The sequence below is a fragment of the Rhodnius prolixus genome, unplaced genomic scaffold (genome assembly GCF_049639745.1).
Source record: "Rhodnius prolixus isolate KJV_2025 unplaced genomic scaffold, Rpr scaffold_7, whole genome shotgun sequence".
Lineage (NCBI taxonomy): Eukaryota > Metazoa > Arthropoda > Insecta > Hemiptera > Reduviidae > Rhodnius > Rhodnius prolixus.
The window spans coordinates 23,126,381-23,153,837 of NW_027411582.1; the positions used below are offsets into that span (position 1 = coordinate 23,126,381).

General features: G+C 31.8%; 3 protein-coding genes and 1 long non-coding RNA gene across 8 annotated transcripts in view; 2 read left to right on the forward strand and 2 right to left on the reverse strand.

The window, feature by feature from the left end:
- Positions 1–16,004, forward strand: part of if (integrin subunit alpha inflated) — a 356,189-nt gene extending 340,185 nt beyond the window's left edge. For all 4 annotated transcript variants that reach the window (XM_074114504.1, XM_074114505.1, XM_074114506.1 and 1 more), the window contains 13 exons: positions 1,154–1,335; positions 2,604–2,804; positions 3,074–3,182; positions 4,280–4,514; positions 4,609–4,924; positions 5,006–5,214; positions 6,000–6,246; positions 6,930–7,099; positions 7,214–7,389; positions 8,931–9,022; positions 9,113–12,499; positions 13,466–13,696; positions 14,334–16,004. In XM_074114504.1, the coding sequence (XP_073970605.1) occupies positions 1,154–1,335; positions 2,604–2,804; positions 3,074–3,182; positions 4,280–4,514; positions 4,609–4,924; positions 5,006–5,214; positions 6,000–6,246; positions 6,930–7,099; positions 7,214–7,389; positions 8,931–9,022; positions 9,113–12,499; positions 13,466–13,696; positions 14,334–14,426 (5,648 nt within the window). In that variant the 3' untranslated portion in view covers positions 14,427–16,004. The remainder of the gene's footprint in view (positions 1–1,153; positions 1,336–2,603; positions 2,805–3,073; positions 3,183–4,279; positions 4,515–4,608; positions 4,925–5,005; positions 5,215–5,999; positions 6,247–6,929; positions 7,100–7,213; positions 7,390–8,930; positions 9,023–9,112; positions 12,500–13,465; positions 13,697–14,333) is intronic.
- LOC141447217 (uncharacterized) lies at positions 15,995–17,186 on the reverse strand. Its single transcript, XR_012454214.1, has 3 exons — positions 16,873–17,186; positions 16,226–16,489; positions 15,995–16,135 (listed from the first exon to the last, which is right to left on the reverse strand). It is a non-coding gene; the product is annotated as an uncharacterized lncRNA (long non-coding RNA).
- Positions 17,187–18,194: 1,008 nt separating this feature from the next.
- Positions 18,195–21,545, reverse strand: LOC141447208 (ribosome biogenesis protein WDR12 homolog). Its single transcript, XM_074114510.1, has 9 exons — positions 21,406–21,545; positions 21,230–21,315; positions 20,925–21,144; positions 20,709–20,849; positions 20,439–20,614; positions 19,691–19,782; positions 19,360–19,606; positions 19,121–19,253; positions 18,195–18,531 (listed from the first exon to the last, which is right to left on the reverse strand). Exons 1-9 carry the CDS (start codon positions 21,477–21,479, stop codon positions 18,366–18,368), a joined length of 1,335 nt encoding a protein of 444 aa, XP_073970611.1. The 5' UTR covers positions 21,480–21,545; the 3' UTR covers positions 18,195–18,365.
- A 60-nt stretch (positions 21,546–21,605) lies between these two features.
- Elp2 (elongator complex protein 2) lies at positions 21,606–27,388 on the forward strand. Of its 2 annotated transcripts, none has more exons than XM_074114508.1 (14): positions 21,606–21,909; positions 21,980–22,163; positions 22,239–22,364; positions 22,444–22,659; positions 22,801–23,013; positions 23,103–23,317; positions 23,691–23,840; positions 23,926–24,115; positions 24,193–24,345; positions 24,673–24,838; positions 24,927–25,063; positions 25,709–26,072; positions 26,437–26,590; positions 26,671–27,388. In XM_074114508.1, exons 1-14 carry the CDS (start codon positions 21,760–21,762, stop codon positions 26,689–26,691), a joined length of 2,439 nt encoding a protein of 812 aa, XP_073970609.1. In that variant the 5' UTR covers positions 21,606–21,759; the 3' UTR covers positions 26,692–27,388. The 2 variants fall into 2 exon arrangements, with proteins under 2 accessions (XP_073970609.1, XP_073970610.1); XM_074114509.1 differs by having other exon boundaries at positions 27,028–27,388.
- The last annotated feature ends 69 nt before the right edge of the window (positions 27,389–27,457 follow it).

Here is a 27,457-nt window from a genome sequence, read left to right on the forward strand (position 1 = left end):
AAAGGGCATGAAAGGTCACCGATTTGACAACATTGAAGAGGTCAAGAAAAAAACGAAGAAGGAGCTGTCAGCCATTTCTAAAGATGACTACAAAAAATGTTTCGAACAGTGGAAGCACCGGTGGGACAAATGTATTAGTTGTAATGGAGAGTATTTTGAAGGGGATAAGGTTGTTCTGTAAAAAATTTGTAAATAAATAGCTTTTAAAAAATAATTCCGGTTTTTTTTTGGTACCCCCTCGTATATAGGGAGAAACGTGAAGTTAGTCACCCAGTGATGGTCAATTATCGACCAGTTAGTCGCGAGTACATCAGCGCCTCAGCTGCATTCGAGAATTACTTAGAATAAAATATTTATAGTCAAAATAAGAATAAACCAACAACAGTGAAGCATCATATGAAGTCAGGGCCCACATTTTTTGTTATAATCCATTGTCAAGGGTCACCTATTGAGTAAATTGTGAACTAACTTGTTCTAAGCTGTGATTGCTGCGTTGAGATTAAAACGATAGATTCCTCATAAGCTCTAAAAATCTGTACGAATTCTGATCAATTTTCAAGTTCAGAACTTTAGTTGTTGCGGAAAAATTAGTTTTTTAAAAAATGAAAAATCTCATTGGTTTTTTTGCCTTTAAGAACAAGTTTGCCTTGAAATTGAAAAAGTAAATTACGAGTATGGAAGAATAGTACGTTACAGTAAAGTTATCATTTAATTCTCTACTTTATATCATACAATATGTTTTATTCAAAACAATAGTTCCTGCTCTATTTTGTTTTTGGCTCTAATAAGCGTGTTTTTATTTTCATTTATTTATAGTTTATGGTGTGCAGAAAGGTGCTTTTTTAATGCATAGGCTTTTTAAAAATTATTTTATGCTTAATGATAAAAGAAAGCACTATGAAAAAATTGTAATTTGAATTCAATTATTACTATTTACAAAACTCGTGTTTATTTCTAGAAATCATTTACAAATCTAAATTACTACAAATTTTTTCAGATATTGAAAAATCCAATTTTATTTATTACTTTCTTGTAAAATATAAAAAGAAATATCAGTAAGGACGATTTTTTTTTAAAAAAAAACTTACACTTTTTTCTTGTTAATTTGATTTCAAAATTCTTTTTTCTAAAGTGAAATAAATGATTGCTATAGGTATGTTGGTATCACAGAATCTACACGTTCGTCCTGACGTTATATCTAGTCAAGAAGGTTTACCAACTGATGATGATTCTTACCTTGGATATTCAGTAGCTGCTGGTTATTTTTCAAATCATTCTTCAGAGCATGGTGACGTAGCTGTTGGCATGCCAAGAGGGGATAGTCTTAAGGGAAAGGTAAAAGGAAATAATGTTATTGAAGTAACCATTTTTTTTTTTTTTTAGTTTATATTATTTGTTTAACTTTGCCATCAAAACTTATCACTTTGATATTCTTGAATATTTTGGCTAAGATAATTCTGTGGAAAATTTCTAGTCAACATCCTATAAAGGACTAAAAGAAAGGAAAGTACCTGCATCTTAGTGGTTCTTTAATCCCCAGGAAATGGAATCAGGATCTGTTTTCTGGTTGTAGTTAAATTAAAAACTAATTAAATTGGTATAAGAATTAATTCTTTTGAACCAATGTTGTTTGAGTGACCATGTAACCTTTATTCATATATAACGATTTCCTTCTGTTCGATTTTCCCAAACAAGATGGACTGAGCCCGCTATAGATTTGATTGCAAAATAAAATAAAGAAAAATGCGCCTGTATTAAAAAAATACAAACTCTCAAAAATTGGGGAATATACGCTTAAAGACGAACTGGAATAAAATTTTCAGCCTGTATGAATGACCCACCTCAATCTATTCATTCGTTTTGGAAAACTCAACATCTAATCTTAGTTTCTAAGTTGAGGAAAGAGGTAATGATCTTGATAAGATGGGAGATTTCTTCCTCATTATATTTAGAAAAGCATGTGTTTGGAAATTTAGGTAAGAAAACCTGACCGGTTTCTTACTTTATTTTTCTCAACATTAAGGGTGTTTTAAATATTTTGTATCCCGCAAGGAGGGTCTGTTGCATGCAGGCACTTACTTGGGGTCCCCACAGATTACCATAGCACAGTACACACTATGCACATTCACTTGGAACAGTACACGGGCACATACTCGTACATCACACAACTTAAAGGGCACATAACCTAGTGTACATAACCTAGGGTTATCTTCCCTTCTAGGATAGCATTAAAGGCAGGCGAAGGTTCTAAAGATGGCAGACGCCCGCTACTTCGCTAAGGGGGACTGTAGGCCAATCCCTCACATTCCAGAAAATTAAAAGATTAAAAACAACTTACGTAACTTTTACACCGTAAGGTAAAAGTTATGTTAAAAACTGTTAAGTTTCACAAAATAAAGATAATCATCCAATGTCCATTTATTTCTAAAGTATTCTAAAGTTCATACCTGGCATAAGTGTTAATAGAACTATAACCTTTTTCTAATCCAAATAATAATTAAAATCATTTATGAACTTAATTTTGTTTTTGCATTGTTTATCTATCTTTCATTCACATTCTCTTATTAAAAATTTTACGCATATTTTTTTCTTTTTCTTAATAGATAGTGATATTCACGTGGAATATGACTATTCTTCACAACGTGACAGGGGAGCAATTAGGCGCTTATTTTGGTTATTCAGTGTGCGCATGCGATGTGAATGGCGATGGGCGGCAAGATTTAATTGTTGGGGCTCCACTTTATACTGAACCTAATAATGAAGGAAAATATGAAACTGGCAGAGTTTACATTTATATTGCACCTGTAAGTACATTTATTATTATAGTTATTACTACTATTCTTATTATTATTATTATTATTATTATTATTATTATTATTTTACAATGAGCTCCATCATGAGATGGTTGCTTGTAGACAGAACTGCTTAATCGGATCTGTTTATCTGTTTGCAAGTTTCTCTATCTTTGAGTAGAACTTCTTGTAATTATTCTGAAATATTTTTTGGTATTAAATAACCTTCCTCGTTGCATTTCTTTCAAATCTTATTTACCTGAACTGCTGTTAATTTTCAGGAGAATTATGTATACGGCTCACCAATCAGGCGTGATGGTAAAAATTCAAAAGCTAGATTTGGTTTAGCATTAACATCAGCTGGAGATATTAACAAGGATGGTTTTGAAGGTTTGTAAAATTGTTGCCTTATTTGCAGTAATTTAAAAAAAGAAAGAGTAGCTCTGTTATCTGTCCGTTTTGTAGAGAAACAAAATACTTACAAAGAGATTTTTTATTTAAGAATTTGAAGTATACACACCAAGAGTTGGTATGGGTGAAATCAATTTAAATTGGAGTTAAATAGGCTTTCGAAATTACCCTTTTATTGTTTTTTTTTATAATCATCAAATATAATGCATCTGGACATAGCCATCACAGGTTTTAACGAAACGAAGTAGGTTCACGAGGTTTTGCATTTGGAGTTCACCTCAAAGAGACATAATGTTGTGGCAAAAAAGAGAGTCATGATTATTAATCCATCTTCTTAAAAATTTACGATTTGGCAACCCTCCTATTTTACTTATTCTAAGCAAGACCTAAGCCGGAACATTATGTCACAACCGCAGAAAAACATACATTCTTCCATGCCAAAAAAAGGCAATTGATTTTTGGACAATTTTTGAAACACGATTGTCCAGTTTGACAATTTTTAAAAGCAACCTTTACCTAATATTTTAACACAAAGAAAACAAATTTAAAATTAATTAATTAATTCTTTGAGTATTATTTTAATTAATTTTTAAACTTTCTCTAAATTTCTTTTAATCCTAATATTACCCAATAATTGTGGTATTAAAGTGGCATGTATTACTTTACATGCATTTCATATTATTGGGTTATGATAAAAATCGAATAGTTCAATTATAACTCTTTATTGTAAAGAGAAAAACAACACAACATATCAAAGAGATATAAGGACAAGTGGTGAGAGTGCACAAGAAGCATTAAAATGATAATTACACAGTAAGGCAGTGTAGCCAACTCAAATTATTAAATTCCAATACATATATTTACACTTTCAGGTTACGAATTGTACGGTAAAATTAAGAATTTAATGAATTTTAAAAGCTCCATTAAAAACTCTCCTCGTTTTTTTGCTTGATGATAATGCAAAGGTGCATAAACAGGAATTTACTACTAAGAGAGTCTAAAAGTTTAAAAGACACTATTAACCTCAATATCTAGAAAATAAAAAAACTTTGAAAGTCCGTATTTTTATACAATAGATTTTGCTGTTGGAGCTCCATATGATGGTCCAGAAGAACGTGGAGCCGTATATTTGTACCATGGTTCCAGAACTGGAGTAAGGGAAAAAGCTTCACAGGTAATCTATTCAGAAGAATTTCCAGGCAATCCGACAACTTTTGGATTCTCCTTATCCGGCGCACTGGATATGGATTTAAATGAATATCCTGATCTAGCAATTGGTGCTTATGAATCTGATGTGGCCATATTTTTAAGGTTAAAATTTGTGAATATATTTATCTTTGCCAATATGTTAACTAATTTTTTTGCGATTTCAATAATATTTTATGCTTACAAAAAAACAAAATAGGGCACGACCAGTAGTAAAACTCGACGCTTCTGTTCTACTCCTTGGTGATGGTAAACAAATATCATTAGAAGAACGTAATTGCAGTTTGAAAGATAGAACTAGAGTATCTTGTATCCAGATGAGAAGTTGTTTATCATATGGAGGTGTCGGCGTGCATCAAGTATTAGATTTTGAAATACAATTTGTATTAGATTCCAAAAAATCAAAAAGTCCTAGAATGTTCTTTTTATCAGATGAAGGAAAAAGTATTATGAACCAAACTCTTAGATTGGAAAGAGGTCAAAGAGTTTGCAAGAACAACTTTGTTTATCTTAAGGTATGTGCTTTTTACTACTAGTTAATTAAGTCTTTTGTTTTTTTTTTAATTAATATTGAAATATTGGTTTCTTAATTACAGACCGATTTCCGTGATAAATTGACATCTTTAGATGTAGAAATGCGATATAGTCTTGTTGGCGATAATATTGAAGTTAGACGAGAAAGGAATACTCTATTTCCTGTGCTAGATCTAAATGAAGATCTTTTCCAACGAGATTCTATAAGTATTCAGAAGAATTGTGGCAAAGATAACATATGTATACCGGATCTACGTCTAATTGCAACACCGTAAGTATCCAGAAGTTGCTCTGGAAATAATGTGCCATTAATAGGATTTGAAGGAGTACGTGCTTGCTAGACTAGTTGAGGTCTAGAAGCACAATGTCACAAGGACTTAGAATTCTCCTTAATAATAATAATATTTATTTACAAACTGTACATATGTACACAGATTTGAAATAATACAGAAATTGAGGTTTCAGGCTTAGCGCCTTTATACACTCATCAAATTATATTTAAATCAGATTAAAAGAAACATATTTACATGTTAAGGAAATTTTTTTTTAAAAAAACCTTAGCTTGATAAACAGGTGGGTGTTACAAAATATGCTTTAAGCGTTTATATTTATATTTTTTATAACCAAGAGAGTTTATATTGTAATTAACAATGGCTACTATGTGAGGGTACGTACTTTTGTAACAAGTGGAGACGAATTTTTCTAAGAGAAAGTAAACAGTAGTTAGATGCTAGGAACGTCAATTACTGCGTTAATTATTAAAGGACTTAGGAGATTAATAATAAAATTATTGTTTATGCAAAATAATGGCCATTTTGTTTGTAAATGTAAATATAATTAAACAAAAAAATTCGTCTATAACAAATCAAAAAAGAATAAAAGAAAATAGCTTAAATAGTACATCCGAAATAAAAAAAAAAATGCAAATTTTATGATTCTTTGTAATATTTAAAACATTATCTAATTAAACTTCTTTATCATTCTTAATTTTTTAATAAATAAAATAAATATAAATTTTTAAGTTAATCGTCTAACGTTGCTATGTTTATTTTTCAGAACTGTGACTCAATATCTACTTGGTTCAGGGGAAAGAATGAATATTAATGTTTTAGTACAAAATGAAGGAGAAGATGCATTTGAAGCATCTTTTAAGATGCAAGTGCCACCTGGATTAAATTATGTGAAAATAGAACGTTTAGACGAAGGTGAACGCGAGATACCTGTACAATGTTCGGCACCGTCCTATGCTAATAATAATACATTAGATTGTGATATTGGAAATCCTTTACCTAAAGAAAAATTGGTAAGTTATTTTACAAGTTGATTTTCATCATTTTTAGAATTGAGAAAGTCGTAATAGGTAATTAAAAACGAACTTCTATGGCTATTAAAACGAATCGAGGCCAAGAAGGCTTTGTTTACATCCGAAATTGTCTTTTGTTTAAACATATTAGCATATTTAAATTCTCCGCTATGTTATCAAATATTCTTTAAATGTATAATAAATTGAATATTTGGTGCTTATTTAAAATAAATAGATAAATTAATAGAGGCCCAGACAAAGGTGGAATTAAAAATTCTCATTTTGTAAAAATTTTATGTTTAATATGGTTTCGTTTTTCACATTCGCATTCTAAAACAAATAAATAGCAGGTTGAATAATTTATTGTTGGGATACGAAATTTATGGTATCCTGATTGTTTAAGTGCAGAACACATACCGACCTCTTACAATGTAAATCAAATTCCTAGTGTTAATGAATTATAAGCCCTGAAAAATGACTTTGCCCTTAGGTTGAAAGTTTGGTTAAAAAATGAATGAATAATAATAAAGAAATTATAATTGAAATCGGCAATAATCTTTCTTCCCTTTTGATTAATGGATTATTCAAAAAAAGATGAACAATACTTTACAAATACATATATAACTGTGAAAACAGTTTTACAAATTATTTAATGGTTATTAACTTAAATTTTCATTTTTCAGGTACGATTCAAAGTAATTTTACAACCATACCATCAGGAAGGTATGTCACCCAGGTATGATTTTTATATGACTGTAAATTCAACAAATCCAGAAAATGAAACCTCATTAAGTGATAATTTGATGCACATCACCGTACCTATATGGGTTGATAGTGATTTAATATTGACTGGGTAAGTTTTTAATAATATAATAATATATATTTTTAATCATTAGATCAATTTGTTTTAGCTTAATGATTAATGAAATATTATTAATTTTGTAATTCAATTCTTCCTTTTTTACAGATCATCTCATCCTGTAGAAATCCATTATAATGATACTCAGTATCTGTCTGAGAATATTACCCAAGAAAATGAGATTGGCCCTCAAGTTGTACATATTTATAGTATTAGGAATAAAGGGCCTTCAGATATACTAGAAGCGGAAGCATATTTCCTGTGGCCTTCATTTACTTTAGCTGGTATGTCAATTACAAATTAAATATTAAAAAATAGTCTCCAATTGGTCATCTAAGACAAGCCCGTTACTTTGTGAGGTTGTGGAAATCATTCCTGTCTTTAGTTTTTCCATTTGAAGTAGTTTTAGGTACCCTAAGAATATGAGATAAGAAATGATGTTTCGAAACTCACCAAAGTATGAGTCCAACAGTATTAGTAGACCAGCGTTTCCCAACCTTTTTTTTTTTGGCTCGCGTACCACTTGGTAGTACATCATACTAAATTGTACCACTTCGTAAAAATGGATGTATTTCGTGAAATTTGTTATTCCGAATGTATTATTTTATTATTATCGTCTTTATTTGTATAGAGATACAATGTATCTGTTACAAAGGAGTTCAAGTTCACTTTATAAACTTTGTAAAATGTAAGATCTTAGTTTTAAAACTTTTTTTAAATAATTAAAAATTGCGCACATATTTTTCTCTTCAAAATTATTAATTAACTTACAAAGTTCTTCTTTAGGATTATTATATTTGTGCCCAAATCTTCTAAATTAATTTCTTTTAAGCATTCAACTACCTGTAAGTACCAATTAAATTTAATGTTGCTTGGATAGAGCTTACTCATTACAATCCAGTCTCTTTAAGCAGATTTTTACATAGTTATCATTTAAGTTCTGTCACATGATAATTCTATTAAATTTTCTGTATCTTTTAATGATAATGATGTAGCTTTTTCTAAATTTTCTTTACTTAATCCTGTTAAATGTGCTATTATTTTTTTCTCGTATTTCTTGAGACAGACTAACCTTATATTAACAACTTAACTGTGTAATTAAAATAATGTTTATGTATTATAGAAAAAAACGTTTCTATGATATTTTCATGCTTTAATTGTTTTTAATGTCCGCCATTATTGATTATTTTTCGCGTACCACCAATGTACCACAGGTTGGGAAACGCTTTAGTAGACCCACGTCTATTTTTAGTTAATATTGTAAAATTAAATATTTTGCTTGCAATGTGAAATAAAATTTTCTTGATTCTTGTGAATGAAGGGAAACTCCTTGCTTCATTCGCGAAAGATATATTGAGTTTTAATTTTAATAACATTTCATTTTTAACCATTTCTTTTGCGTTAAATCTCATTCTTACTACCTGAACTGTGCAAAATACACAAGTAATTGTGAGTTTTCTAGCCCTAAAAAAGAAGATTTCTGTAAAGTAATGTAGGTAATGTTACGTGTCTAAATAAAGGCAATGAAACTTTATTTTTTTCAACTTTTTATGGTAAAAGTAATTACTTAAATTTGGAATCAGTTTTTTAAAAATAAATATTCATTTGATACTCAATTACTGTAAGCTATTTTTTGGTTATTATTTTTTTTTTATTATTATTATTATTATTATTCCTTCAGTATTTTAAATGTAGTGAACAAAGTATTAGATGGATAAAAATAGTAAAGTTAAAAATAAAAAAGGAAATTAAAAACTCCAGTAACATTTAATAGTTGTCATTTAAAACTTTCTTTAGAATAAATATTATTTACTTACTTTTTTAGATGAACACTTGCTGTATTTATTGGAACAACCTGAAACTAGTTCGAACATAAAATGCGAATATATCCCAGAAATTAATGTAGAAAAAATAAAAGTTAGTAACCCTGTTTAATAATAAAAATATCATTTGTTGCTAATTAAAGATTTTCAAATTTCAAATATTTATTGACTAAAATGATTTTAGATCGATCGCAAAAAGAAGACATATCTGGACGATGAAGGCTATTCCCTTGGTGTACACAGTGGTTTGACGGCTGAATCTGAAGAAGATTCTAGAACTTCTTCCGCTTCTTCATTCTCAACTTCGTCATCTTCTTCCTCGTCAGAACATTGGTCAAGTACACATTTTAGAGGCAGCTCTGCCGCTTCTGGTTCAGTAGGAAGAGATGGTAAACCATTAACTTTGGAAGAAGCAAAGAGAATAGAAGAGTTAGAAAGAAAACGCGAAGAAGAAGAAGCATTAAGGGAAAGTGGTGATAGTACAACTAAATACAGGGCAAGAAATAAAGGAGTTTTAGACAGTAGGCATTACAGTTCCAATGGAGGTCGACTTGAAAGTGATTCACATTCTAAATTAGATGCTGAAGTAAGATTGAATGAAAGAGGGCGTGTAGAAACTAGCCATGGTTCGGCTATTCCAACAGGTACCAGAAACACTTACTATGAAAGAAGAGAACATATTGGAAGTGGGAGACATTATGAAGATGGTATTGATTCAAGAGGAATGACCGGCATTGATGGGCAAAATCGAGGTAGAACTTATTACGAAGAAAGGCATTCTTCATCAAATACATCCTGGAGATCAGGGGAACCTTCGATAACAAGAACATCTACTTCCTGGGCGACTAATGTAGATGGAAAGGTACAAAATGGAAGTACATCAAACGTACATGTTGGATCAGCTGTTGATGCTACAAGCAACAGAAGAATTGAACACCCCGGAAGTATTGGAAGAAACTATTCCGAAGAGAGACAACATGAAAGGAATATTTCTTGGAGTTCCCGAGATGGAGGAAGACCAATAGTCTCTGAATCATCAAGTTGGAGAACTAACACAGATGGTGTTGTAAGGAACGGTTCAAGAAGTAGAGAATATGAAGGTGAAACGAGTATTTTAAGAAACAGAGATCACAGCGAAGGTTCTCGCAGAGATTTTAATCAGCCTTCTAGTTCTTCTGCAGGCAGGGTAGAACATTGGGATAGAGGTTCTTCATTTGATAGAGAAACTGGAGAAGCAACCTCTTCATCAAGCCGACATCATATTTCAGAAGGTTCTGGGCACATTAGCAGTGGACAGAGGAACAGATACAACCATGACAGACATCATAGAGTAGAAGGAGGTAATCGTGATATCATTGGATCGCAAGGTAGAGATAGGGGAATAGGACACCAAGGGAGAAATCGTAGTTTTTCTGAGGAAAGACACCGTGAGTGGAACACTACCTGGAGTTCTTCCGATGGGAAACCAAAAACCACAGAGCATTCTAGTTGGAGGAAAGAAGAAGATGGTGTTGTTCGAACTGGAAGTCATTCTGATACTTATGAAGGTGAGGCACGAATAGGTTCTGAAAATCGTGATATACTTAATAAGCATTTACAAGTTGTTCACTCAGGTTCAGACTCGAGTGGCCACAATATCGACGAAAACTTGGCTCGAGGAAGGACATATTTGGAAGAAAAAGAAACACGCTACAATACAACATGGAATTCGGCTAGTGGTAATAGGCCTATAACAAGAACTTCAACCACCTGGAAAATTAATGAAGACGGAGTGGTTCGAAGTGGTAGTTCCTCAGATACGTACGAAGGAACAGCTCCTTCCCTACGAGCATCTGGATTAGATGTAAGAGGAGGAACAAGAAGTCAGGAATCAACTGACGAGTCTCGGAGGGCGAGTACTCACACATATTCAAGTAGTTCTGGTCGGTCGAGAAATGAAAATTCAAGAGGATATGATTACAGAAGAGAACAGGATTCAGAATCTGGCTCTGAAAGGGATCGTACCTTGGAGCAGGAATATCATAGAAGAGGCGGCTCAATGAGCGAAACTGGGAGAGGTCATGATCATTCAAGAGTACATTCATCTACTGGTGGTGCAAGAGGAAGCTCTTCAACAAGTTCTGAAACTGTAAGAGATCATATTCCCTCGGAAACTGATCGTAGAGGGGAGCAAATCGATGAATACAGCCAGAGGAGGCATTACACAAGCGGGAGCAGAGGATCTGGTTCTTCAAGTACTCTTAATGTAAGTGAAACAGAAAGTAATGTGGACCTTAGAAGAGGGCATTCGTCTAGTGGTTCTAGGCACAGAATAGGTGAAACTGGTTCTTACGATCATGCGCGAAGCGAGCACAGTAGACATAGTAGCTCTTCACATACAGGCCACCAGTCAGGAAGTGGAACCGTGAATCTTGGATCCAGTTCTGGAAGTTCAGGAGGATTTGATTTTGGTTCAGTAGCTCTTGGTCCAAGAGATGGCGTTGCCAGAACTCACACTGTAGATTTAGGAACATCAGCCAGAGGTTCTGCTGATACAAGCTCTTCAAGTGCCTCACGAACAAACCAAGGTTTTGTTGCAAGAGGTCACGAAGAAAGTTCTGGCAGACATTCGTCTAGACATGGAATAGATGAAAGTGGTTCTTACGGCCATGCTCGAGGTCACGAAGAAAGTTCTGGCGGACATTCGTCTAGACATGGAATAGATGGAAGTGGTTCTTACGGCCATGCTCGAAGCGAGCACAGTAGACATAGCAGCTCTTCACATACAAGCCATCAGTCTGGAGGGGGAACCGTAAATCTTGGGTCCAGTTCTGGAAGTTCAGGAGGATTTGATTTTGGTTCAGTAGCTCTAGGTCCAAGAGATGGCGTTGCCAGAACTCACACTGTAGATTTAGGAACATCAGCCAGAGGATCTGCTGCTGATTCAAGCTCTTCAAGTGCCTCGCGTACAAACCAAGGTTTCACTGCAAGAGGTCACGAAGAAAGTTCGGATAGTGATAGGTCTTGGAGACATCGTTCCTCCGGTGAATCTACTCATCATCAAGACACATCGGGTCCATATTATAGTGCCAATACTGGCTTTTCTACTCGGCGCAATGATGATAATCATGATTTAGGAGCAAGTCATGGATCTTCATTATCTTCCAGACATTATTCTTCATCAAGACACTACTCTTCAGGCAGTAGTAGCGGTGGTTACTCTTCAGGCAGTAGTAGCGGTGGTTACTCTTCAGGTAGCAATTACGGATCAGAAGGTAGTAGAGGATCGTATGGTGGGCATCAAGATAGTCACAGTTGGAGTTCAAGTTCTGGTACGGCTGATGGTGATGAAGCTAGACACGGAGGAGCTTATGCTGCTAGGTCAATATCGAATGAAGAAAATCGAGGAAAGTTTCAGTATTATCCAAGGTCTAAACGAGAATTGTACGAAGGAAAAGAAAATCTAAAAGAAGCACTTCAGTGTGGTCCAACGAAGTGTACAAAAATAAAATGCTTAATTGGAGCTTTAAAAAACAATGAAGAGGCTATGGTAGCGTTCAGGTCTCGTGTTTGGGTTAGGACAATTCAAAAGGTAAATAATTTTACGACATACATTAGACTTACTGCTTTAACCAATTACTAATTACTTATTTTTTTTAATTTGCGAGCATTAAGAACATTTTAAGTTTTGATATTTTAAAACTATTATTTCAGAGCAAGCAGAAATTTAATTTACATATAATTTTAAAAATTACAGAAAACTCGGTTTTGATATTAAAAGCAATCATTGCACTTTAGAATTCATAACATTAATAATACAAATTATAGGTTATGTGGTTACTTTACTCAAACTTATATGGAAAGTATTTTGATTAAAAGGATCTCATTTTAGAATTTGTAATGAACGCGAGCAGAGAACTGTATTATTATTTTTAGCTATTTGCTCATTAGGCATACCAGCAGAGAAGGAAAATATTTCAATGAAGGAAATTTCATTATTCATAATCACAGTAACACAAGTTCCACCAAGCAATATAATCTTAATTAATCTGTTTCATTTAAAATAAAAGTGAACAATAAATAAACCAAAAGTAGAGATTCCTCTGACGGTTTGGTTGATAACTCTTGTAGTCGGACTTTTAGAATTTGTATGCTGATATTACGCGAAGCGCTCAAAAAATAAAAGACCTTTTTTTGTCGAAATTTAGGCAGCAGATGTATTGCAATTCTAAATCAGTTCTCATTTGTACAGACATTTCTTTAGCGTTTACTAATAAGGGCACATCCTTTGTTTAAACCTATATAATTTGTTGTCACATTTATGCAGATCCTCAAGAATACAAATTCTGAAACATCGATTAAAAAAAGTCTCGATATTCGAAGTAATCGATATTTATCGTCCGCTTCTAAATGTTGAATGAATATTTACTTATATGATAGTACTAACTTTTTTTTCTATTGAACTGTTACAATGTTTTCTTGCAGTAAATATTTTAATATAATGACATACATTATTATTATTGTTATTGTTATACTACTGTTATTATTAATATTTCAGCTTTCCACCAACATGGCCATTCATGTAAGCTCAATGGTTGCGGCAAGGGTGACGAAGCTCCCCCACATTGGCAAGCCCGATGTAGTCACTACCCACACAAATGAAGTACATACCCAAATAATGCCAACTGAAGCAGCCGCTAAGCCTGATTATGTTCCTCTGTGGGTCGTTGTATTGTCGGCTTGTGCTGGAGCAATAATACTTATGCTTCTGATTTATTTACTTTATAAGGTAGATTATTCATATTGCCTATCATTTAAAATTGTTCGATTACTATTATTAACAAAGTTTCTAGATTGTTGCCAAGGAGTCGAGGATAGTTTATTGGCTGGCCTGTAATCCATTTACCTATTTTGGTTTGTTCGGTTGATTGAAATAAATCTACTGTAAGTTGCGAGCAATAATTCGTAATGAAAAGAAAATCACTCGGTTGTTGAAGAATAGTTTTATAATCTACAAGTTGGGTTTTTCTAAGAAAGTTTCGGCCGCTTCCGAGAGTTATGCCGTCTGCGCTTGGAAAAACATTGATAATTACCTCGAAAGATTACTAGTTCAGTGTAAAGAACCGCACTAATATAAATAATCTTTGAAATTACTGTCCAAGTGATTAGGCTGTACGATAACGATGGGAACGAGATGATTGAAAGTGTAATGCATTAATAATAAGTTCTTTTTCATTAATTACACTCAAGCAATTAACCAAAACTTCTACTTTTTTTTTTTAGTAGTTAAGATACAAAACTTTCGCCGTTAAAATGTTTTAATTGAGACATAATGACGTACCCTGTCAAATTATATTATTTCATTTTATCCACAGACAAAAAAATATCAATCAGAGTTTATTTTTATGATCCTTTTATTATTTTAGTGTGGATTCTTTAAAAGGAATCGTCCATCAAGCGCACCAGAAAAACAGCCATTGAACAGGAATGGTCACTACAATGGCGATGAAGCGTTGTGATAAGACAAATTTGAGAGCGAAAAAAAAAACAAAAATAAGCGGCGCATCATTTCTTAAATGAAGGAAACTGTTTTCTTTCCAAATAATATTTAAAGGTAAAAAAAAAAGAAGTATGAAGTAGAATATCGACAGACTGTTTTAGTAAAATGAAATTTAAGAAATAAAAGAATGTTATGGTATTACGTTGGCAATGGCTACGAACGAGTGTTTGTTTGTGTTTTTATGTTGATTGTAAATATTGTAAGTTAACAAATTTTATTAATTTTATTTTGGGGTAAATACTCAAAAATATAGGCAGACGAATTTCGATACAAATTCGTTGTTATTATTTTTTCTTTTACGCCTTGTAAGAGGTAGTGTTGTTTTAAATAAAAAGTGCTTTATTTTCATGTAAATAATTAATTCTTTGTTTTAGACTGTGGTAATTTACTCGAAATAATAATTTCTAGCGATAATAATTTGTGAATATTTTTTTTTTAATATCAAAAATAGTGCCATTAATATTTGATAATTTAAATTAATAATTGAAAGAAAATGTAATTTTATCTGATTGAATTTATTTTTATACTAAAAGACTAATTTATTATTTGTATGATCTCTGGAAGGAGATAACACATTAGAAAGGTAACTTAACGTTCAGACATTTTTCGCTCAAATTGGATTTTTTATCTTTAAATAAAATCTGATTACTATTATTATTTTATCAATTTATAAACACTTCTCGTTATATTTTATGGTGGTCAATAAATTTGGGACACCTTTTGCTGCTATTTTTGGACAGTTAAGGTGTTAGTCAGAAATGAGAACCTCTAACCTAGTGCCACTAAGTTCTATCGCTTCTACTTTCCGACTTCTGCAGTTTTGCTTCAAGCACCTACCTTATCTTTTAACTTGAGATGTCACTTATCCCTCTACTATTAATCTTTAAATATTCTTTTAAGGGTTTGAATTACTGTTAATAACTGACCCTCCACCTATTTAAACGTGCAAGTAAAAAAAATAAAACCACTAAAAGGTAGAGGCTACATGTAAAGTTTCAGTTCTTAATTAGAGATGTCATTTCTTGCTAGATCTTGAAAACTGTAAAACTTGATAAAAGCTTTAATTTGACTGAAAAATGTTTAATTGTTTCGAAACAATTAGGAAGGCAAAAGTGGTCAGGAGAAATGGCAATCTGATATTTATTTAATTCAAAATACCTTTTTTTTTTTTTCTTTGTTTCCATGTAAATAGCAAATTTTTAATTAAACAAAAAGTTGTTAAATTATAAATTAATGATAAAAATTTTGTGCCTTCAAATGATTTTTTTTTTTTTTTTTAATAGTTTTGATTTTATTTCTTTAAAAAGAAAAAATAATTAGAATTTGTAAATTAATTTATTTTTTAATTTTGAATTGAATAATACTTATACAGAACTTACTTCTGTGGTATAATGTGATTTTTTTAATTTTTATTTGCTTTTATTGTTTTTTGTTTTTAGTTAATGTATTTTAAAGAATTAAGAAGCCGATACAATAACTTAAAAAAAAACAACTAATGTTTGTAACTTGTAAATATATTTATATTAATTCCTTTGTATTTATTTATCGTCAGCTATTCTTTCCATTTATTTGTTTGCACCTGGTAGTTTTAGTTTTGCAGTACTGAAAGTTATGGAGAGCGATTCTCTGAAAACAATTTCATTCATTGTTGCTTAAGAAGTTGATTGGCTGAAAAAGGTTCAAAAGTGATAAGCTTTGGAAAATATAAAAATATAAGTTATTAACAGCTTAAATCTACTAAACTTTATTAGCACTAACATAATACTGGTTTTAGATAAGGGGTTATAGGCAGTCAGAGGCGCCAAAAAAGATTTTTTCAAATTTTTTTTGGGCAAAAACGTGTTTACTTTTTTATTCGGTCCATGTGTTTAACTTTTGCGTCATATCAGTCCATGTTTAAAGAACTTATTGTAATTTTTTCGTTACAAATTAATAATAATTGTACTAATGGCGAATATTTTAATGCAACACGTCAAAAAATTGCAACCCTCTCGTGGACATGATATCTTGAGACTGGATCATCTGAAATCAAAATTTCGAAAAGATTTCGTTAGTAGATGACTTTATCTCGGTACTTGACCGAAGGATTTAGAAAAAAATTGCATTTTTAATTTTTTGGACAACTTTAAAGTTTGATTCACGATTTTCACTAAAAAAAAATTGACCATTTTATGTTTGTAAAACAAGTTCTATTCATTGAAAAAAAAAAAAAAAATCCTTTGTCAATGTACGATTTTAATATGTGTAAAAGAAATACGTAAAATTTCAAAAAGATCGGTGCAGTAGATTTTGAGATATCGTGTCCACCGACTTTGAAAACGTAGTTTTGAGAAAAACGCGTTTAAAGTTTTCAGCGGTTTAAAGGTTTGCGAATAAAACCGGAATAATCTTTTTTTTCAACTTACACAGTGTCATCGATTCCAGGCCCATAAAATAAGTCCTCCATGTCTTCTAAAATGTCCAAGTTTTCCGATTTCTGCTGTCTGCGTAGGATTCTTGCCTCCCGCGTAGCAAGTTGAGCTCTGTACCCAGCGATGGTAATTCGAACGGTCGAAGCTTGTAAACACTTTCACTCTTACAATTTTGCTCGGATCGACTTGAAATTTTAGGACAACATTCCTGAGATACTATACTTTAATATAAAAAAAAAAATCGATTTTTTCAAATTTCTGACTGCCTATAACCCCTTAAATCATAAATTAAAGCGGTAAAAGCTGGATTCAACCCACAGCCTTTATAATTAAAAGGAGTAGGTTTTTTTTTAGTACCAATGACTTCAGTTGGATACTATTCTAATTCTTAGAACTCTCGCTAGAGAGCCTTCTGATGAGAGACACCAGTAATCATACGAACGTTGAGCAATAATTCATAAATTATTCTGTGTGTATTACAAAACCTGGGGCAGCTTACTTTGTCACGATGTACAGTTGACTTCTACTTGCTTTCAATCCTCAATATAATAAAAAAAAAAAAAAAAAAAATACCAGCCTTATATTTATTTGTATGGTAACACGGTTCTTCTCTAATTTTCTCTGCGTCTCCCTAATACTGCTTGCTTCTCTACTTTCATTGAAACTGAGAACAGTAATTATGGTCCTTTTGGGCTTAATTTCAAATGCAGAATAGAGCTGTCTTTAAAATTGTAGCCGTTATTATTTCTACAGGAAGATCTTGTATACTTGGACAGTTCGGCTAAAAATCTATTCTATTTAATGTTTTAATCACTTACAATACTCTGTACACCAAAATCCAATTAGCAACTTTCATTTTTTATTCGGTAAAGGGGAGATTTTTGTGGTTAGGATTAAACTTTAGCCTATCCAGCTAAATAAGTTTTTAACCTTAAAACTCAAACCAAGATTTATCTGGGATAAGAGGTAATTATATTTCCTTTTTTTTTTTTTTTTTATTGTTTTATTAGATGCATTCACATATTACAATGTTCATAAATTCATTTTTATTAACAGTAGGTTTAAAATACAAATGTACAAATATTGTTTTGGAAACTTGTAAAAAGCTATTCTTATCAATATGCACTAGACAGAAACCAATTTATGTCTACAAAATGAGCAAAATTAAATGATTATAGAAAAATCAAGCAGAGCACGAGTACCTACTTTAATTGAAGCTTTATATTTTTATGAAAAACCTAATAAAACAAACTTCTAAATATTGTTTGGGTTTACTGAAGTGCTCAGTTATAAAAAATTTACTATAATTCATCAACTGTTCTCTGAACGAGAATAATGAATTACAAAATGAAAATATCATACATAGCTAATATTAACTGTCTGTACTGCTGGCTTACAAAGACTGTACTGTACAATAACTGGAATGAAATGTAACTTCCATCATGGTTATAAAATTTAGTCAAAACAAGTCAATGATTAAAAATAAATTAACTTGATTCTTGATTTTGTGGCGACTTCCTTTGAAGAGAGGATGCTCTATAGATTCTTAATGAATTGTCAGATCCACCTGTTACAATTAGTTCGGGATTTGTCCAATCAGAGCATAATACATTATCTTCATGGCCGGACAAATCAAACATTGGAACTTTTGTGCTGAAAAATAAATAAATAAAAATATAAATCGGATGAATGAATATTAGGAACTTATTTATTTTCAAAGCCACAGTTCAACAATCGGTTTTTACGTAGGTGAAATAAGCGCCATTAATTTTTTTTTTTTAAACAGAAACGATTAATTAAACAGAAAAAATATTTCTATTTACTAGGCGAATTCCCAACCAACTTTATAATCACCGACTGGATTGGAAGAGGAGGAAGGTGTACTGTACTGCTTTGTTAATGAGTTGGGCTTATGTATCTGAGTGTTGGCTCTTTACAAGAGACAATCAATGCCTTTAAGATCCATCCAGAAGCCTTTCAAAATTTATCAACGGGCTTAAAAAAAACGTGAGCAAATACTATTCACCTCGAGACATGGAAACTATTCCAAAAAGGCTGCAGGGACACGTGGTTGGGTAACCGCAAAGAATATTTATGGAACAGCACTTGATAAAGTAATAACTATGATCTAACAGTCAACAAAATGATACCATTGGGCGAGAAATAAACAAGACTATTACAGAAATTATCCTTAAAGGGGACTAAATTAAAAACTAATCCAGGGAATCAACTAAATTCTTACCTCCTTGTATCCCACAATTTAACCTGGTGATCATAAGATCCAGATATAAACAGATTCTCTTCATTGGTTGACCATCTCACAGTGGTGACCCAAGCTTGATGAGAGGTAAAAGTTAATTTGCATATAGTGCCCTCTAAAATAGATAAATCAATTAAAATTATAGCTGGGAAGTTTATATAGGTACCTTTAAAATAATAATTGTAAACACATTCATTAAAATTAAAAATATTTTTATCTACCTGTCGATCTAGGATCATACATTCTAACATACTTATCACTTGAAGCAGTAATAAGTAATTTACTTATAGGTGACACATGCACATCAAAAAATGCTTTATTCCCAGCTAATTCTCTAGTAGTCGTAGACATTTCTGTATCCCATAACCGTAGAGTGTGATCCATAGAAGATGTTACTAAATCATGATTGTCCAACCAACAAACTGCTGTAACTGCTTCTTTGTGGCCTTTAAGGGTAACCTTTGGTGTCTGTAATATGATTTAAATCAATAAATATAGATTTGAAAACTCGGTTCACAGTAATTTTCATAGACCAACAGGATTTAGATTTACCTTTATTTGTGATTGCCCATCATTCTTAAATTTTTTTGCTTCACTCTCTTCATCGTCTTCATTATCTTCACCATCTTTTTCTTCACTCATAGCTGAAACAAAATATTATTTATTGCTAATAGAGAAAGTACAGGGATGGGTGTTAGTGCAGTGCTTATGAAGCGTGAGTTTGAATTTAACTGGAGATCACCAGCTCGAATTCTGCATTTAGCTACTTTTTATTTATTAAATAAAATGTTAATTGTAAGGATGTGTATCTGCCCCCGTTCACGACAACTAATTAGTAGTTGGAGGTTAAGCCTTGCCTGAAAAAATCGGGGACTACTTTACAAAAGATACATTGCAAGGAACAGTATATCGTAACAATTCTACTCAACTTTTGCTATAAAATTTTACACATATATTTTTGTCCCCAAATTGGGTCAATTTTTTTGACTCGACCTTTTCATGATAGCACAAACAAATAATAAACGTTTCTGTAAATTACTCAAAACGCAATTAGTCATTAAATTATTATGAACATGGATAACCTATTTATTATACATAGGACTCATCAGTGATAATTTGCTATGCATCTCCAACAAATCTCAGCAAGCAATCATCGAAATATTAAAATATAAGAGACGAGGTCAACTTTGCTCAAATATAATTCAGGGGATCCGAAGAGCGTAGATGAACATAAAACGAAATATTTCAAAAAAATGACTCCGAAATTAATTCTCAAATCTACATTCCTTTAAATACTTACTTGTGGACCAAATCTTTAGCATATTGTCCCATCCTCCGCTTGCAAATCTTTGATTATCTTTACTAACTCCAACACATTCTACAGCTTCTGCATGACCTTTACAAGTCTTCACACATTCCACTGTATTTTCATTTGTATTCCATTCCCATAATAGTAGGGTCTGATCTCGTGAAGCGCTAAAAATATCATTTCATTCCGGATTTTAAAATAAACCTGCGGCTCACTAGAAAATATAAACATAATAAGACTAAAAGTTACTACACAACTCACCTCACAAATGTTGTAATATCATCGCAGCTTGCTACCCAAGAGACTGCTTTAACGGCTCCCGTATGGCCAGGAATGGTCATTAAGTGTTTCCCCTTTGCAGTCCACAAATGGAGTGTGTTGTCATAACAACCGGAAAGAATCCTATTTATGGAAAGATTATTCAATTAATGCCATCAATTGAATTTTAAATACTCATTTTCTGGCAATATTATATACCATTTGTCTGTAGAATGAACCGCTGATACCCAATCATCATGAAGCAAACAATCTAGAGGTTTAGGTGCTGGTAATCTTTCCACATATTCAACTGAGAGTACTGTTTCAGTTGATAAACCATGAATAGAAATATGTTCACCAAGTGATGTTCTTATAAACTCGCCGGCAGCAAGGAAATCAAATTCAATAGACTTCTTAATTTCATCATGTAGATCTGATTCTAAATTGTAAGAATACGAACCGGTTATCAGAATTTTGGAGACATTAATTAGTAATGAATGAATGAATAAAGAATCAACTCTTACCTTTTATTAATTGATTTATGAGAGAATTTAATTCTTCTATTGATATTTCCGAAGGCACAGCATAAGGAACATCCGGTACAGAATACCTGTAGGTAAATAATGATTCTTGATTATTCTTTTCACAAATGTGTAACTCTAGAAAATAATAGTTAAGGAAACGAAAAATGCTTTCTTACTGTGGCTGTTTTGTGAAGAACTGTAATTGAATTTGGGTTTTATCACTTTCCGAAGTTGAAGCAACAGTTGACATAATGGATGTACAAAAGACAAAAAAAAATTAAATAGTTTTTTGCACCTAATGAAAGTTAAAACTAAAGTACATACAACTGTATAACCTCCCGGTTGTAATCAAAACACGTTTCAAGCGCCAGCCAATATAGCCTTATATTGTTCCTATAACCTTCTCTAGGCCTGAGCATATTAAGCTATAAAATCCACACTAACAGTGATAACCTTAACAAAGTTACCTTCTTGTGTTTAACATCAATAAACGTGTTCTTCTTTTTCAAAAGTATCTTTTTGATTTTTTAATGTTAACTGAGAAACTGTTAAATAATGATACACTGGAAACTTGCTATATTTCTTCTGGCTGCAACAGAACACCGTTGTCTGTGGACTGGGGAGAAAATAACTTAGTGTGTTATGGATCTAGAAATGCAGTTATGATTTATAAACCTGAGGTTTGTACACTTCATTCAATCGTTTTGTATAAAGACATTTTTATTAACTGCAAATATTCTTTACATATAGGGCAAAGGTGGAAGAAGAGTAATAAAAACTTTATCTTCTCACAAAGATCGTGTAAATAGTGTTTGTTGGATCAGAAATACCTCAGACATATGTAATACCGAACTTGTTTCAGCATCGACAGATCACACGGTAATAGTGTGGACATTGGTTAAAGGAGAGTTTTTATCTACGGCTCATTTATTAGGTGAATATTTCTGTAATGTCAACTGTTTTTGTAATGTCAAGTTGATGTAATTAAATTTTATCATTGTAATTACAGGACATACTGGACCAGTTAATGCCATTGATGCTATATACAGAAAAGGAAATGAACCTAAATCAGTTGTAGTAGTTTCAGCATCAGGTGATTCATCCTTGAAAATTTGGCAGCGAGTTGGAGATTATAGTATGCAAAATTTAACCTTCTTCAGCAAATAAAATGAGAGTATTGAGAAAGAAATTAATGCTTTTTATACATTTTTCAGCCCAAGAATTTAATTGTATTGAGACGATTTCATTGAAAAGAGGCCTTTGCTTCTGTGTTCAAATTATTGTACTTACCACGGTTGAAACACCCTTATTGGCATTTTCAACAGATACTTGTCATGTCCATTTGTATCTTCTCGGGAGTCAATGTACAAAACTCATTAGTTTAACTGGACATGAAGATTGGGTCAGAACGATAGATTTTACTAATTTAGGTAATAAGAAACAATTTTTTAACGTGTAACCATTGTTTATCTCCGTATCAATTTATGGATGATAATATTGTTAATGTTTCGATTTTAAGCAGAAAGATGATACAACTTTTAAAAATGGTCTATTGTTTGAATGTTTTGCAGGAAATGGAAATGTGTTTCTTGCTACTTCCTCACAAGATACTACAGTAAGGCTTTGGAAAATTTCAGAATCATCTGACGAACCGGATGATGGTTCATTTAAAATGTCAAAATTAGAATTCAGTGTTGATAGTATAAAATTTTCCGTTGGCTTAGAATCGGTACTTTGTGGACATGAAGGTTGGGTTTATGGTCTCCAATGGGCACCCCGAAATGGTATTTATTTTTCATTAAGAAGGGATAAAAAAAAAATTGTTTAATAGTGGAATAAAGTTATATATTTTGTGCTGTAATTTTTTTTACAGCAGGAAATACACCTACGTTGATGACAGCATCTTTAGATAGGACAATAATTCTTTGGTCACCTCATCCTGAATCAGGTGTGTGGTTGGAACGGGTTAGAATGGGCGAACTGGGCGGCAATACTCTTGGATATTTTGGTTGCAAATTTTCACCAACTGGAGAACATATATTAGCACATTCATATCAAGGAAGTTTTCATATGTGGACTAATGAACAGGTATGTGCACTTATTTTTGAACTATTTTGGTGTTATAAAACGACATATAACCTTCCTTCGCACACTTTTTGCGAGAAGAAACATTTAATGAACATTTGAATAGATTTAATATTTACAGTATTTTTATTTTATTTTGTTTGTCTTATAAGTATTGGCTTTTGCGATTCTATTAATAAGTGAGAGCAACGAAATTTATTAATTTCCTGTTTTACCAAGAAACTTATCAAATTCTAACTCTCTTGATTTCAATTCCTTTTTTCCTCCGTCATCGTTTGTTATTTTATTGTAATGATAAATTTTTATAAATTATTTTTATCGATATGCTATTCTTAATCCCTAGAGAAAATAAATTGGATTAAAAAAATGTCACCAGGACCAGTGGAAACCTGCAGTAACTATTGGCGGACATTTTGATTCAGTGGTTGACCTTGGTTGGGAAAAACAAGGAAGATATTTATTGTCTACAGGACTTGATCAAACCACTAGGCTTCACGCACCATGGGTTCAGGAGTCTGTGGATGAAGTACGTGCAACTGAGCTCAGAATAGTAAAAGTATTTTTATTTTATTTTTTTTATGTTCTTAGACCAAAATCTGAAAATGTTTCAGTGGTCTTGGCATGAAATGAGCCGCCCTCAAGTACATGGGTACGCAATGAATTGTATTGCAGTTCTTCCAAATTTCTCTTTCGTATCAGGCGCAGAAGAGAAAGTAGCTAGAGCATTTAAAGCGCCCAAAAATACTTTAGAAAATTTGTCGTTTCTATCAAACGTTCAAGTTGAAGAATCGTTTCTTGAAGGTACCTGTTTAAAATATGAAATATGGGACCAGAGGTTCATTGTAATATTACTAATATAATTTGTAAATATTTTAAAGGAGCTGAATCTAACCCAACAGGAGCTGCAGTACCATCTCTTGGTTTGTCCAACCAAGCTGTTTACACAGACAAAGATTTAACAGAAAAGCAGCATCCGGATAATCCAAAAGATGAATATTCCGAATCTTATTTCATAGCGCAGCAATTTAAAGGTAATAATGTTATAATTGCTCTATGATTGTTTAATACGCTTTGACTTTGGTTTCGGTTATTCACTCATTTTTAGAAATTGTTCTGTCAAATTTATGTTAAAAGAATTAAAATTCTTTCTATAAAGCAATACGTTGTGTTGTGTGAACAAGTGGCAGACTTGCATATAAATTAAAATGGTATTTTTGTCGTACCCCTTCCCTTAACGTGTGCTGTAAGTATCAGAAACCTCTAGGATTGTTGAATTCATTAGGATATTTCACTTTTAATATTTTTTTCAAACGCAAGTGTAGATTATTTTGGGGAAAAATACTTTCTTTTTGTTCCAGAACCAGCCAATGATGATGCGCTATTGCAAAATACATTATGGCCAGAAGTTATGAAATTGTATGGACATGGATATGAGGTTTTTAGTTTAGCTGCTACGAATAAAGGTGATTTTATCGCTTCTTCGTGTAAAGCTACAACTATGGATCACGCTAAGATTTTTCTTTGGTACTTTAGTTTGTTTAAGCTTCATTCAAAATAAGGAACTTAATAAATTTTATAAATACACATATAAAAAGCTTAAATTTCTGTTTAGGAACACAAATACATGGGAAAAAAGTGATGAGTTACCAGGCCATCAGCTAACTATTACACAAATGGCTTTTTCACCTGATGATAAATATTTACTATCTGTATCGAGAGATAGAAAATGGTGTTTATTTGAAAAACAAGGTTAGTTAGTACTTTGGTTTAAAGCAGGATGGCGAACCTTTTTGAGACGTGGGTCAAATTTTGTTCATTTTTTTTTTTTTTTGGTACTAGCTCTTGGGTCACTAAGGCCTATTTGCACAAGAGTTAAGTTTAAAAATTTTAAACTGAATATTTTCAAAACTAAACATCTTTTAAATTCAGTTGGCTTAACGGGTAAAACAAGACGAAACAAGTGCTATGGAAGTCTCTTTTTACAAAACATTAACTGAACCAAACCTTACAAAAGTGTGTTTTATCTGAAGAAAAATCTAAATATGGTTATTTGCTTTGGGTTGTCGATCTTTTTAACAAACAAAATATGAGTAAAATTATACATTTTATTTGATATTTTGTAAACACTTTTGCTTTATTTCAAATACTACAAAAGCATTTGACGTCATTTGCGTTTTAGGACTGTAATGATCAAACTAATGGTTATAGATAATCATTAAAATTGCTTTTGTGTCAATGCGTGATTAAAAAAAAAATACAGATAGAATATAAATTATCCACACAATTAGAAAATCTAAATCTACCCGCGTGAACAAACAAATGGTTGCCTAGCAATTGAAAGTGGGTCAGTGACTGATATGAATTATGAGACAAATAATATAATTACGTTTTCAGAATTTGGGAAGTATACTTTAAAAGCCACAACCGATAAAGCAACCGGTGTACATTCCAGAATTATTTGGACTTGTGCTTGGAGTCATGATGGTCTATATTTCGCCACTGGATCTCGAGAGGGAAAATTAGCAGTGTGGTCAGTGGATGGAATAGCTAATTGTTCTGCCTCTCCTCCATTGAACGGTGTTATCTTAGCTGGCACCCCACTTGATGTAAAAGAAGCAGTTACGGCAGCACACTTTGCTCCTATTCATCTAATTTCTCAAACTTATCTCCTTGCAGTCGGCTGTGAATCTGGAATAATAACTTTATACTCTTGGTCTCAGCAAGAACCATCTTGGATTCTCTTGTACAGTTTAGACAAGTATCCTTAAATTATTCATTATGTCCAAATTAATATAAATATTTAAAGAAGAATTGACTGTGGTTCTTCGATGAATATGTTACAAAAAAAAGTCGTATTTGTTATCTCATATCCCTTTCATTTGTGTAAATATTGTTTTCATTAATTGATCGATTATAGATTATCGATAAATCATTAATAGTCATTTCTTTGAATTGACGCTTATTATTCTCAAGAGTTTTTATTTTTGAAAACAAGATTTATGGCTGAACTTAACTGAAAATAGCCGTTTAAATTATCTAATAACAAAATTTATCTTTTAGTTTAAAAGTACTAATAACTATCATTTCAGTTTTATATATTATTCTTAACAATGAAATTCTAGTATTGCTCATCACATGACAGTAAAAAAGTTGCAGTTCAGACCACAGCTCGGCAGAACTGGTGATATTTCAGAAAATAATTCAGACATTTTGCAATTAGCATCTGCGTCATTAGATAACTCAGTTAAAGTTTATAATATCAATTTATCTAATTTAGTAAGTATAAAAATAAGCTATTTTTATTAGTTAGTAAATGAGATTTTTTTTTCTTCTATGTTTTTATTTTTCTTTTTTAGAGAAAACATATTACAAGATGATGTGCTTATAATTACGCAAGATACTGAATTTGTTTTTTACAAATTTTGAGGCCGCTTATCATATAAGTTCGATTTTTAAGAGAAAAATTAGTTCTTCAATTGAAGTTAATTCCTAACAACTTCACTAACAAAACTAACTTACAATGAATACTGTCACGCTTTTTGAAGTGTTAACTCTGTATGATCAATAATGGAGAACAAATTTTAATCTTCCAATTTTGACCTATTTTTTCTTATGAAGCAATGAAAATGAAATAAAATAAATGAAAATGCCGTGGCAAATATAATCTTAGAGATTACCGTCAGTTTTCTTTGATAATTTCATGCATTTTATAGGATCGCTGCAGTTAACAAAAGATAAATATTTCAAATAAAAGTAAAAAGTATCGAGTAGCATAAAAAAGTGGAGCTCATCTTGGGAGTAAAGAAAATTTAGGAGATTCAAACATGTTTTTCTGCAAGTAAATGTATATCACGATGTTTTTAAAAGCACCAAATGCAATGAAATTTAAAAAAAAGTAAATTTATACCATATTTTGTATATACGAGTATTATAACAAAACATTTTACAAAAACTAGTAATTGAATTTAAAAAGTTATAGTTTGTAAAGCAAAATGCTAATTCTGCAAACAATATGAGTGTGGAACTTTATTACTATTTTGTTAAGAAAAATTATTAAAATTGAATATACCAATCTTTTTTTTTTATATAACACAAATTTACCTTAACATTTAATAGAAAATTTAAGGCTAAATATAAGCTTAA